Source organism: Propithecus coquereli, unplaced genomic scaffold, assembly GCF_000956105.1.
Source record: "Propithecus coquereli isolate 6110/MARCELLA unplaced genomic scaffold, Pcoq_1.0 Scaffold557, whole genome shotgun sequence".
Taxonomy (NCBI): domain Eukaryota; kingdom Metazoa; phylum Chordata; class Mammalia; order Primates; family Indriidae; genus Propithecus; species Propithecus coquereli.
The window spans coordinates 771,412-783,196 of NW_012151474.1; the positions used below are offsets into that span (position 1 = coordinate 771,412).

The following is an 11,785-nucleotide window of genomic DNA, read 5'->3' on the forward strand; positions in this document are numbered from 1 at the left end:
CAGGCTCCGCACCTGCAAGTGCACGGAGGACACGGGATGACCCGGGGAGGCAGGTGCTGCCCTGAGGGCCTCGCGGCCTGGCTTCTCGTGGGGGCAGCACCCAGTATCCTTTGCAGTCAGAGGCTCTTCCAACCCGTGTTCCTCCAGCCTCAGAAATGCCTCTGAGATGCACCAGGGCTTCTCCGAGTCCGGCCTCTGCAGGCGGCTCCCCTGGGCGGTCTGCGCCCCTGCATCTGGTGGCACTCAGGGGCTCTGAGGGTGGAGATGGGGCCGAGGGAGCTGGCGCGGGACTCGGGAGGCCCAGGCCACCCAGGTCCCTTGCACCGTGCCCAATGTGCCACCACAGCAGGGTCTGCAGTGAGCCTCAGGACACCACGGTCACAGCGCAGGTGACCAGGTGGGGCCTGGACGGGGCCGGCACTGCTGCAGCTCCCTTGTACAACAGGAAGGAAGGGGGCTGCAACCTCCACTGAGAGGCCGGCAGGCAAGACCACGAGGCGTCTCCAGGGACTCACGGCCTCCACACAGGTGCCTCCGATTCCACCCGGGAAGGCAAGAGCAACTAGAGTCCGTTCCTCACACGGAGCTGAGTGACAGACGCACACTACACTCGCCAGGGCTAGAGCCCAGTCGCTTCTCCCTCGGGCCAGGGAACAACTGTCCCCTCCCCAGACAAGTCCCTCTTTGACTAAAGCCATCAACCTCCAGGCAGCACACACGAGCGGGGTGTCCCAGGTGGGTCCCTGCATCTGACCTGCACTCACTCCCAAGCGCGAGTGGCTCCCGTGGGCTGGCTCCATCTCTCCTTGTCCCCGTGAAGTGTCAGCAGGGTGGTCTGAGGGGCAGACCACCCGGCACCAGGTGAGACACGACGTGGACATGAACACGGCTGGCACCAGCAGATACAGGGAAGGGAGGTGCCTGGGGCTTCACCAGCAACTCACGCCCGCATCGGCTATCTGGGCACTGGGGCGTTCTCTCGGCGAACAGCACCCCCGACCGGGGGGGGCCGTGCTCTTGGGTCAGAACAGAGCTGCTCCTGGGGACAGCACCGTCCCGGCCGTGTCTCTGCCTCTCCCTGCTGCGCTGTTTCAGGTGAGCCTGTACCGACGTTTAATCACACCACGCATGCAGAGAGCAGCTCCCTACGGGAGCTTGTCCCTCGAATCCTTGTTCGTTCAGACCTGCCCTTGACTAGAGCCAGACCTCCAGCCGTCACCAGAGCACCTGGCGGCAAGACACTCCACACAGATGTGCACAGGATGTCCCCTGCTCAGGGATTCTGTCACTTCTCTTCCAACTTAGCTAATTCAAACCCCACCTGGTTACAGCTTCCTCTGAAAGAAAAATGGCCTCTGATGACAGACACCTGCACTGGAGCCAGCCAGCTCTCCTAGGCACTTCCTCCAAAGGCGGAGGAAGGAACAGAGCTGGCAGGGCCGGGGCGGGCTTCGGCCAGGCTGCCCGTCCTGGGGCCTCCGTGTGACACCTGAGGCCACGGCTGCCTTCACAGACTCCTCAGCCCTGTCCAAGAACCTTCCAACCAGCTCCACTGAGAACGTTAGAAAAAGACCTAACTGCCCAGCAACGCGAGAGAAAATGCACAAACATGACGCCAAAGCCAGCGTGCGACGCCCTCTGATAGATACAAACTGCACACGCCACCTGCGCCGACCAGATGGCCGCTCTGCCTCTGGAAACCACTGGCAGCGTGGCAGCCTTGCCGGGGGCTTGCTCCCTGCGGGCACTGCCAGCACCATGTCGAGGGTGCCACCTGCGTCTGAGGAGGGTGAGCTACTGCAGAGGTCGCTCCAGAGCCCTCCTGCTTCTGACCAGCTTTCGAGCCAAGTTGAGAGAAGCCTTAAGCAAGGGCATGCCGACAGGGCCAGCTCCAACACTGCCCACCAAGGCCTCCCGGACAGCTGCTACGCCCAGGGGCATGCCCACTGCTCAGGGTGCCCGAGATACCCCCAGGGTGGCTGCCTCTCAGCCTCTGCCCGAGGTGGCTGGGGGTTTCCTGGGGCTGGCCCAGCGCTGTGAGGACCCAGCGGCTGCAGAACCGAGGAGGGGCCTCTTGCCCTTCCCCACCAAGGCTGCTGCGGCCCAAGGCCTGCCTGCCAGGAAGCAGGGATGCCCATGCCTTTGTTGACGCCCAGGTCAGGAATGCAATGACGGTGACTATGTCAGCTCGTTAAAGAAAACTAAGAGTCCTATATGCCCATTCTTCCAGGTATTTAAGATGAATGGGGCAAAAACTGCACCAGGTGTGAATCCAAAGCCCAACTGTTGGCGGCAATTATGCAAACGAGAACTGGTCTCCTGGTACTGACCTGGAGCAGGCAGCGGTCAGCACACTGGCGCACCACACACCTCCACAGAGATGATCTGCTGCTCCGGTGCCAGGCGGCCCTGGCTGGGGACGCTGTGTGGGGACGGCAGGAGTCTGTGCCCTTCAACCTCCTCCTGTCACTCTGCAAAGGCGAACCCTAAGCCCAAGGGTAAAGGGGTGGGGATGGCTCCACCGCCTCCCCCCACCAAGGCCGTGCACAGCGGGAAGTGCTCTGAGCAGCCAGGCCACTCGCGTGCCAGGACCCTCCTGTCGTGACACCTACAGCATGGAGCCAGCCAGCAGGTGTCAGCTTAGCGGTAGCTGGGAACGCGTGAGCTGAACGTGGCTGCTTTGACAATTTTTAGATGCACAGGGACGATCTTCAGTTTGATGACGTGTGGTTAACCAGAACATTCTCGTTTAGTGGGAGGAAAAAACCCTCAAGGCATGACATACTCCGGCGTTACTGGACTAGAGAAACACACTTCCTGAGAGTTCCTCGGGATCAAAGTTTGGCCCGTTTTGGGTGGTCTCCCCCTAAGCCGTGCCCTGGCACAGGGACACCCTGAAGAGGAGACAAGGCCTCGCCAGGGTGTGGGGTACTCCGGGCTGCACAGAGGACAACCTTTTTGCAATAGTTTCCTTTCAAGCCCGATTTATTTTAAATAACACAAAGTGACGCGGAGGGAATCCAGCCACGCTGCACTCCACATAACTCCTGGCCCAGTGCCGCATCTCAAACAGACTCGTCAAAGAAAGTCTTCGCCATGGCCTGGGCCACCCTCAGCACTTTCTTCTCCTTTGCGTCGGGCTCCACATTGTCCCGGGCGAGCTTCACCCAGTGCGGCTCGGTCCTGGGCAGATAGTCGGCAAACTGCTCGCCAGGCGCCACCGCGGGGGGCTCTTTCCCACGGGAGGAGGGAGGAAAAGAGAAAGAAACGCATTCAGCTGAGGGGGCGCCTGGGCGGGCAGTCTAGAGACGACACTGGGTGTTATCAGAGAAACCACATCAACGCTGCACTGAGAAGCCGCTCACTGCCCAGACCCACTGCAGACGCCAGTGTCTCCTCACAGCTTGGGCCCGCCTCAAGACACTGCCAGCTAAAGTCAAATTCTGATAGAAACCTAATAAAAATGTAAAATCTTTCATTACCAACAGAAGTGTGGCCCTGGGCAGGGAAGAGGCCCTATGGTCGGCGGTGTCCCCACCCCGAGCTCCCGCACAGCAGGCTGCGCCACCACGAGCCTGCCCTCACCTCCGTCCTCCGAGCTGCCATCCTCTGCGCTGTCCTCCTCCTCCTCCTCCTCGCCACCCTCGGCACCCTCGGCCTGGTCGCTGTCCTCATCGGAGTCCGTCTCCTCCAGCCACTCCTGAGTTTCTTCGAAAGCAGAACACACGCACTCACGTCAGGGCGACCATGCCACGGCAGCGGGCCACCTCCCTGGAGGATTCTGTTTTCTGACTCAAGAACTGTGAGGGGAAATCTAACTCTCCTGCCCCAAACACCCTTGGACCAGCAAAGAGAGCAGACTATTGCCAGGATTTTAGAGCAGAGACCCTGAGGTGGGCAGACACAAATCACACCCCTCTCCCCGCCAGCCAGGGGCAGCTAGCTGGGGCCCACGTGGCAACCCAGGTTCACTGGTGGCTATTCCTAAACACCCCGCAGCGATGGTTTGATACCTTTCCCCAGATACGTGGACTTTGCTTTTAGTCTCAGATCTTTAGAAACCTGAGTAGTGACCTGAGACCAGCAGCCGTCTGGGGTGGAACGGGACCACAGACTCAAGGAGCAAAGACAGAGACGGCCCAGAGAGCATGGTGGAGCCGGGGCTCAGACTCAGCGGCCGGAGACCCGGTGCCCGCTGGCCTGTGGACGGCAGGCTGCCCACGGTCAGAGAAGGACACTCTGGACAGATGGGAGGTGGGCGTGCCAGTGTCCCGGGCCACCACAAACAACAGCTCCCGTCAGCACCCGGAACAGGGGACGGCCGTGATCGGGGGTGGGGGGGGGTTCCCTCTCCATGGCGGGTCCTGCCCTGTGTCAATCTGGCCGCGGGGCCTGGCGCACAACCCACGTCAAGGCTCGTCAGCTCGGAGTGACTGTGGGCAACGTGGGAAGCTCGTAAAGGACCCGAAACACAACAGCTTGGGGCTCGGGCTCCCACGCAGAGGGGTGCGCACCCCACCCGGCTCACCTGGGTCCATCTCCACCAAAGCCTTCCACTCCTCCATCTTGTGGAGGTCGAGACAGTATAAGTCGCTGAGGGTGACCTGGCGGTCACCTGCTTCAAACATGCCCCCGTAGACGTAGAGCACCCCGTGCTTCACGGCCAGCATGGCGTTGGAGCGCGGACTCGGCTCGACCACGGGGCTGCCGGCTTCCTCGGGACTATCTTCGTCCTCGGGCTGGGGCCGTCCCGCCGCGTGTGGGGCACAGAGCATCTGCTTGATGGTGACCACCGTCCCGTCCTCCACTGCCACCTCCGTGACCACCTCCAGGGGTGCCAGGGTGCCGGCTCCCCCACACGCCTGCTCCTGCTCGTCAGCTCCCTCAGGCCCCGCCCTCCTGCCCCGCCGGCGCCGTCTCTTCTCCGTCTTGGGTCCCTGATAACAGAAGAGGGAGCAGAGAGCAGCGAGCTGCAGGGGAGCAGGGGACGGCCCTGCCACGTCCACAAGGCCAGGTTCTGTGAGGACAGAAGCCAACGTGGGGTCGCATGATGGAGGAAAATGGGCCAAATGCCCTGGGGGCAGCACACCAGACAGGCAGAGACGCGACTGTCTCCCACCGGCCTCACCGTTCACTGCTGGCCTGGAGAAAGCAAACTGCCGAGTGCCCCCGACTGGGCAGCATGCCACGCACCACTGAGACGTGGACGAGGCCCACCAGACTCCCAGAAGCACCGCGCCGGCTCTGCACGCTTGAGTTCGCCTGGAAAGCCCCTTGCGCCCAGAGGGGCTGCAGAAGCCAGGATGGCCCTTGGCTTCCACCCTTTGTCAGGGGCAAGGACGACACAGCAGGTCCACAATCCGAGATGACGCACAACGAACGCCGAGCCCAGAGCGGAACCTTCAGTAGCCACGTTCCAGGAGCAGCTCTCTGGTCAGGCTGCCTCCTGTGGGGCTGTGGCTGCCTCGCAGGCTAAGTGCGGACCCTTCCGCCACCACCTGTCACCTTCCTGCAGAATGCTGCCGTCTCACAGGATGACATTTGCCGTGTTTTCAAACTTTCCAACCGTCACCACCCCCAGAACCCCCCAGGTCAGACTCAAACTCTAGACTTCCAGGACCTCCTCCTTTCTGAGACTGGGCTTCATTCTGAACCAAAGAGGAGCGCTCTCCCGGGGCCTCAGTAGTTTTTGAGAGTAGAAAGGAGTTCTGGGGCCAAACAGTTTGAGAGCCGCAGCACTGACCACCTGCTGGGGCTCTGTGCTCTCCGAGAAGCCACGGGGAGAAACCGGCACAGCCTTTGCTGGAGTCGGCCGTTCCAAGAGTAAAAAACTGAAGAGGACCGTGAGTCCAGAAATGAACCCTCACGCGTAACTGATTTTCCCCAAAGGGGCCACGATGCTTCGATGGAAGCTGAGTGTTTGTGCCAGATGGTGCTGCAGGGCCTTCTGGGTGTGGCTGGTGACAGACTCACGTGGACCCCAAAGCTGACAGGGGTTCCACTCCTGGGACCGTCCCACTGCCCTGCCCACCCCTGGCCAGCAGCTGTGCTCACAGCACAAGGAAGAAGGCGGCGGGAAGCAGGGACACGCGCGAACTCCATAGACGCGAGGGGCAGGGAAGTCTCGGGCATCTCACCTCGGGCCAGCGACTGACCCAGGTCAGGCCTGGGCACCAAATCCAAGGGCTCCAGGCGCACGCAGAGACAGGACCCCCTCCCAAGCACGTGCAGACTCTCAGAGTCACTCTACCTTCAGCTGTCCTGCAAACCAGCGGTTCCTGGTGGCATCGTAGAAGTACAGGTCGTTGAAGAAGTCACCCTCCAAGCGCTCCTCTTCTTCCTCGTCACAGACTCCCCCGAAGAGCAGCGTCTGGTGATTTGGCGCCATGGCCACCGAAAAGCCAGACCTTGGAGTGGGCTTGACTCCGGAAGGGTTGATCCGAGACCACGCCCACCTTCCTATCAAGGGAGGACGAGGAAGTGGGGTCAGAGGGAGGGGCCCTGAGAGCTGACCAGGGACGGCCCAGGCCCCCCAGGCCTCCCTAGTGACAGAGTGAATGAAAAAACACAAGACTCGGGCAAAAGACACCACAAGTACTCCTCCTGCTCCCTGGGCAGAAAAACCAAACCAACGCTGCCACACCCCAAGTTTAATCCTTCTCGAGGTTCGGTTCGCAGTAAGGTAACTCTTCACATCCCCTCCGCACACCCCACCTACGGGGCGGTTTCAAGCTACGGCTCAAAGGCAGGGATGAGACAGAAGCGGCGCGCTATGCGCGGCCACCTGTGCAGCTGCGTGCGGGGAGGAGACGTCAGATCGCACTGCGCAAAGCGCAAGACCCGCCCCCTGGTCGTGTGAGCACGTGGGAGACGCCAGCCCACGACACACGCGTCTCGCTGTAGGTCCAGGAGTCGCGCGCACAAGCCTGGGGCCGCACTTCCAGGCGCACGGCTGCCGCGTGCACACCTGGGTCCCTGCTCCGGGCAGGTGTGTCCTCGGCAGCCCCTGCAAGTGCACGTGGGCAGGGGACGCTTCTAGGCGTCGGCCTGAGGAATGTTAGAGCAGAAAAGAGGCGAAGACACTCTGCACAACCACCTCCTCCCCCAGGAAGGTGAAGGACTTGCCACAGGCCACACGGCAGACCTGCCCTCAGAGGCAGCCGCTCCCTCAGTTTCCACGTGGCACCGCGGACACCGAGGCCACGATAAACCACCCAGAATCCCACGTCCCCATCTCTTTCCCTTGCTCTTGAGCAAGAATAAAATTCTTTAAAAAATCAAGCAATGACACAAGAGTAGTGCCTGGTCTTTCAACCCTACACGCTACCTGCTACCTACGTGTGTGGCTTCTGCCACTTCAGGGGGTCTTTAAAGCAACCACTGCCAAGAAATGCCACCTATAGCGCATTCCCAGGAATACGGAATGTGTCGTAGGCCACGCGTGGAAGGTGGGGAGGGTGGCTGACCCGTCCAGGACCCGGCTGGGTGCAGGGCCACGCTAGGCTCCCCCATAAGCAAGCCCATGTCATCCTTTTAAAAAGCCCCAAGGAAATAATCATTGGTACCCTATTTTTCAGTAAAAAAACTCTGAGTCTTAGATCCAAGCTCAGCTCAAGACTTTCAGGAATCTAGGCACCCTGAGAGTGCTCTGAATTCGGTAAACCAAACCACACTGGGGTGTGGCCATTTTGGAGGCTGTCACCATTCTGAGGAAGAATTTCTGAAATTCTGTGAACAAGCAAGCACAAGTCCCTGCCTCGGCCCACACGCAAGACAGCGAGCCCCTGTCGTCCACAGTTCCAAGTGTACCTGGTGACTCAGGTGGGCTCAAGACCTACGACTGTGTCCCACAGAGAGCTGCAGAGGCCCTACCTGCGGGGACCAGCACACTCTGAGGGGAGGCCGCCTCTGGTGCGTGTCTCAGTGGGCAGGACAGCATTCCCCCGTGCCCGCAGCTCTCCACAAAGGGAAGGTCAGCGCCGCCCGTGCGTCTGAACACCCCCGCCCCACTGCGTCTGCAGACGGGACACTCAGGTTATGCGGAGCGTGTGCGGCTCGGCACAGCCTGCACCAGGCCGCCTCTGCCTCGTCTGGGAGCGGCTGCTCCAGGGCGAGGCAGACTGGCCCTCAGCCACGGGCAGTGTGCGGCGGCCACCTCCAGCCCCACATCCACAGGAGACAGCGAGGGCTTCATCCCTGCCCGTGCGCCAGAAAGGGCTTGCCTCCGCGCAGCAAGCAGACCCGCCACGCGTCCCAGAGCACAGCGCCAGTACCTTCTCTCCCTTCCTCGGACTTCAGCAGGAACATGTCTGAGTGCGGGGTACCTCTGTCCACGTCTTTCTTGACTCTCTGCAAAAGGAAAAGGAGTCGTGTGAGAACCATCTGGGCACCTACAGCAGCTGGCCACGGCGTCCTCAGACGGGAGGGATTCGCAGGCTCTCCCTGCAGGCCAGCCTCACGGGAACCTGAAGCCAACAGAGCTGCCGCGATGCCTTTGGAGCGCTCCGACGTCACCTGGCAGAGACAACTGCTTACCTAGGAACAGGATTTCTAAAATCCACTGTTCTAATGGCCGCAATCCTGCTAGGAACACTCCAGAGCTGCGGTCCCCAACCCTTGGACCAGTACTGGTCCCTGGCCTGTTAGGGACCAGGCCACAGAGCTCCGCCACTGCCCCCCAACCCCTGTGGAAAAATTGTCTTCCATGAAACTTGGGGGGTGAGGGGCACAGCAAGAGGTGAGCGGGCAGACAATGAAGTTTCATCTGTATCTGCAGCTGCCTCCATCGCTCACGTCACCAACTGAGCTCTGCCTCCCCCCGTCCAAGCAAAACTGTCTTCCAGGAAACTGGTCCCTGGTGCCAAAAAGGTTGGGGACCGCTGCTCTAGAGCTCTCGTACTGGAGCTTCCTGTGGCTCCCACGGAGTCCCTGGTCCACGCGGAAGGGCGCTACTGGAGACACCACTGGATGCTGGCACGTGTTACAGAGCCACGCTTCATGTTCAGTTCCTGTGTGTCCTCATGCCCACCACTCTCCAAATCCTGGGACTCAGGCTTCTGCACGGAGATCAAATTAACGTTCTGTACAGAAGCTGGACGCAGACACTGTCCACTTAGAGACTTTTCTGAGCTTTGAAAACAAAGAAGTCCATATCCCTTAATCCTTCGTTTTCTGCTTCAACTGAATCCCACCACCACCCGCCAGACCAGGCGCCAGCACCCGACCGCCACACCGCATACGGAGGGGCAAAAGCGTCCAGGAGGCTGCTCATCATCACGGTGCCCGTCCTGGGCGCAGGGCTTCCAGTCCACGTCAGTTTCTTCTTTGTATTTGTGCTTTAAATTCTCTATTTTTGATGCAGTTTATCTTAGAAGTCTGCACACACAGAAGCACCGAGCAGGCACCACAGACCCCACATACTGCACCAGCCTCCAGCCTGCGTTCCCCTGGGGCCTCCGTCACAACCCAGAAACCAGCACTGCCTCGCTGTCAGCACCACCGTCCACAGAGTCCCTCGGTTGTCCGTCCTGTCCCCAGGTGCATCCAGGATCCCATGTGGCCTTTAGTCATCACGTCCCCTTAGGTTCCTGGCAGGACTGTGACGGTTTCTCAAACTCTCCCGTCTCTGATGACCTTGACGGTTTGAGGAGTGCCACTCTGGTATTTTGTAGAATGTCCTGTTGGGATGTGTCAGCTCTTTTTCTCGTGATTGGCCTGAGGGGTGGTTTGGGGGCGGAAGACCCCTGAGGTGAGGTGCCCTTCTCATCACATCCTGTCGCGGGGCCACACGTCAGCCCGGCTCGTCACTGCTGGTGTGGACACACCGCCTGTACTCTGTGGGAACACCTGTGTGTTCCAGCGATGCGGTTTCCACACGTCACCGACAGCTGCTAGGATTAGACAGTCTCTTTCCCAGCAGGCCGACACAGAGGAAGCAACCGCCACGTCCATGCCTGCTCTTCCAAAGCACAGGGCCCAGCGATACGGGGAACTGAATTCACACCAAAAGGCCTCATCTGCTGAGGGGACAACCAGGGAACTCATGACATCTCTATTTGTCACCAGAAGCACTCAGCTTCAGATCTTTCAGCCTCCCGGCAGCAGCCTATGTCTGCCTGTGTGAACTGGACTGTTGTTTGCTGACAGCAACATTTTCTTAGCATAACAGACCACAAGAGAATCTTTTGTGTGGTAATACTTCAACACTTCTCTCAACACCCAGGAACTGGATGGCCGGGTGTGGTGGCTCGGGCCTGTAATCCTAGCACTCTGGGAGGCCAAGGCGGGAGGATCACTTGAGGTCAGGAGTTCGAGACCTGGACACTCCGGCGGGCCTGTCCTGCTCCCGCGCGGGCAGCCTCATGCCTCCAGCAGAGCCAGCCAGCCCTGGGTCTGTCCTCCCAGCAGCTTCCAACTCCTCCTTTTACGGTAGGTTTTTTTCTTGAAGTGTTGTGATTTCCCCCCAAATCTAACCTATTTGTCTTCAAAGGGAACACCAAAGAGCTGCCATGTGTTATTTTCTTACTCTGGGTTCCTATACATGAATTCTCTCCATTAATGCAGATCATACTAGCTTTAAATTCGTGCAGTTAGATTTTCACAAAAATGGACTCAATTGTACTAGAAAAGTAAAGAGAATTTACATGAATTTTTGAAGATGTCACACTGCTGTCTGGGGACTGCAAGGCTCCGATGATGGTCCCTGCTTTTCTTTAAGGACGAGCTCTTCCTCAAGAAGCTCAGGGACCGCTGCGTTGACGCGCCGGAACAGTAGCCCAGGCGTGCGTTTTACTGAGAAGTTATTCCTTCATCATACATTTCAGTTTAATAGGTTAGGGGAATCCAAAGATACCCTGGAGGAAGGCACATCCAGTGTTACGACACTAAGTTTAGAAACAATATGTTGTCTCTGAAATTATTCAGTCTGGCTAAGACACGAGCCCAAGAACAGCCGAGCATGGAGGTCCAGATGCTCTAGTCGCACCTGATGCTACCGCATCATGGGGCCCCACCTCCACCCACCTGCAGCTCTGCAGACAGGGTCCCCAACGCAGTAGCTTCCGTTCGCTCGGCCCCGAACTCAGGAGAGCCGAGGGCGCTGCAGGGCCACACCGAGGATCCCTGCCATCCTCGCAGGCAGAACACGCCGCCTCGACCCCAAGGTGCCCTGACCATAGTGACGCTGGCTGTCCAGCGCCCTCCTGAGTGCACTCCTGCAGGTGGGCTGGGTGCAGCTGGAACCAGGTTGAGGTGCAAAAACAAAACGAAAAGGGCTGATGGAGAAATTATCTTCAAGGAACTTGCTTTTCAAGGGCCAACTAAACCAGCCTCAGTCAACACATCGGAACCACAGACTGCCAAGAAAATGGAAACCAGCAGGGCAGCAATGAGCTCCCCTGAAAAAATAACGGGTGTCCCCAAATGTGGATGTGGGGAGTCACCAAGACTGGAGTCCAGCCAAACCCCTCTGCGTAACCGTCCACACCTGGGCACGGCCCACCTTCCTTACCAGAAGGCCGGGCTAAGTGTGGATTCTCCATCTGCGTCCAAGACCATCTTTACTAAGTGACAGTGACCCAAACCCTCTTCCCATCACTTTCTAAAACTGAATATTTTCAGCTTCACCATTTTAAAAATACGCAGACGTGATCAGGTGTGGCCACAGGTCTGTGTGTATCAGGACGTGAGCAGGAACCACTGCTGTGTCCAACTCCCCGGAACAGCACAAGCTGGCCCGCCTCGCAGACGCGACAGACACCGCACGCACCCGGCACAGCTGGCAGTG

At 59.2% G+C, this 11,785-nt stretch overlaps 1 protein-coding gene across 1 annotated transcript in view; it reads right to left on the reverse strand.

The window, feature by feature from the left end:
* Positions 1 to 2,988: 2,988 nt before the first annotated feature.
* KLHDC4 (kelch domain containing 4) overlaps positions 2,989 to 11,785 on the reverse strand; it is a 44,154-nt gene continuing 35,357 nt past the window's right edge. The window contains exons 8-12 of the mRNA XM_012657694.1: positions 8,274 to 8,349; positions 6,251 to 6,459; positions 4,529 to 4,937; positions 3,586 to 3,708; positions 2,989 to 3,232 (exon numbers count right to left, since the gene is read on the reverse strand). Coding sequence (XP_012513148.1) covers positions 3,066 to 3,232; positions 3,586 to 3,708; positions 4,529 to 4,937; positions 6,251 to 6,459; positions 8,274 to 8,349 — 984 coding nt within the window. The 3' untranslated portion in view covers positions 2,989 to 3,065. The remainder of the gene's footprint in view (positions 3,233 to 3,585; positions 3,709 to 4,528; positions 4,938 to 6,250; positions 6,460 to 8,273; positions 8,350 to 11,785) is intronic.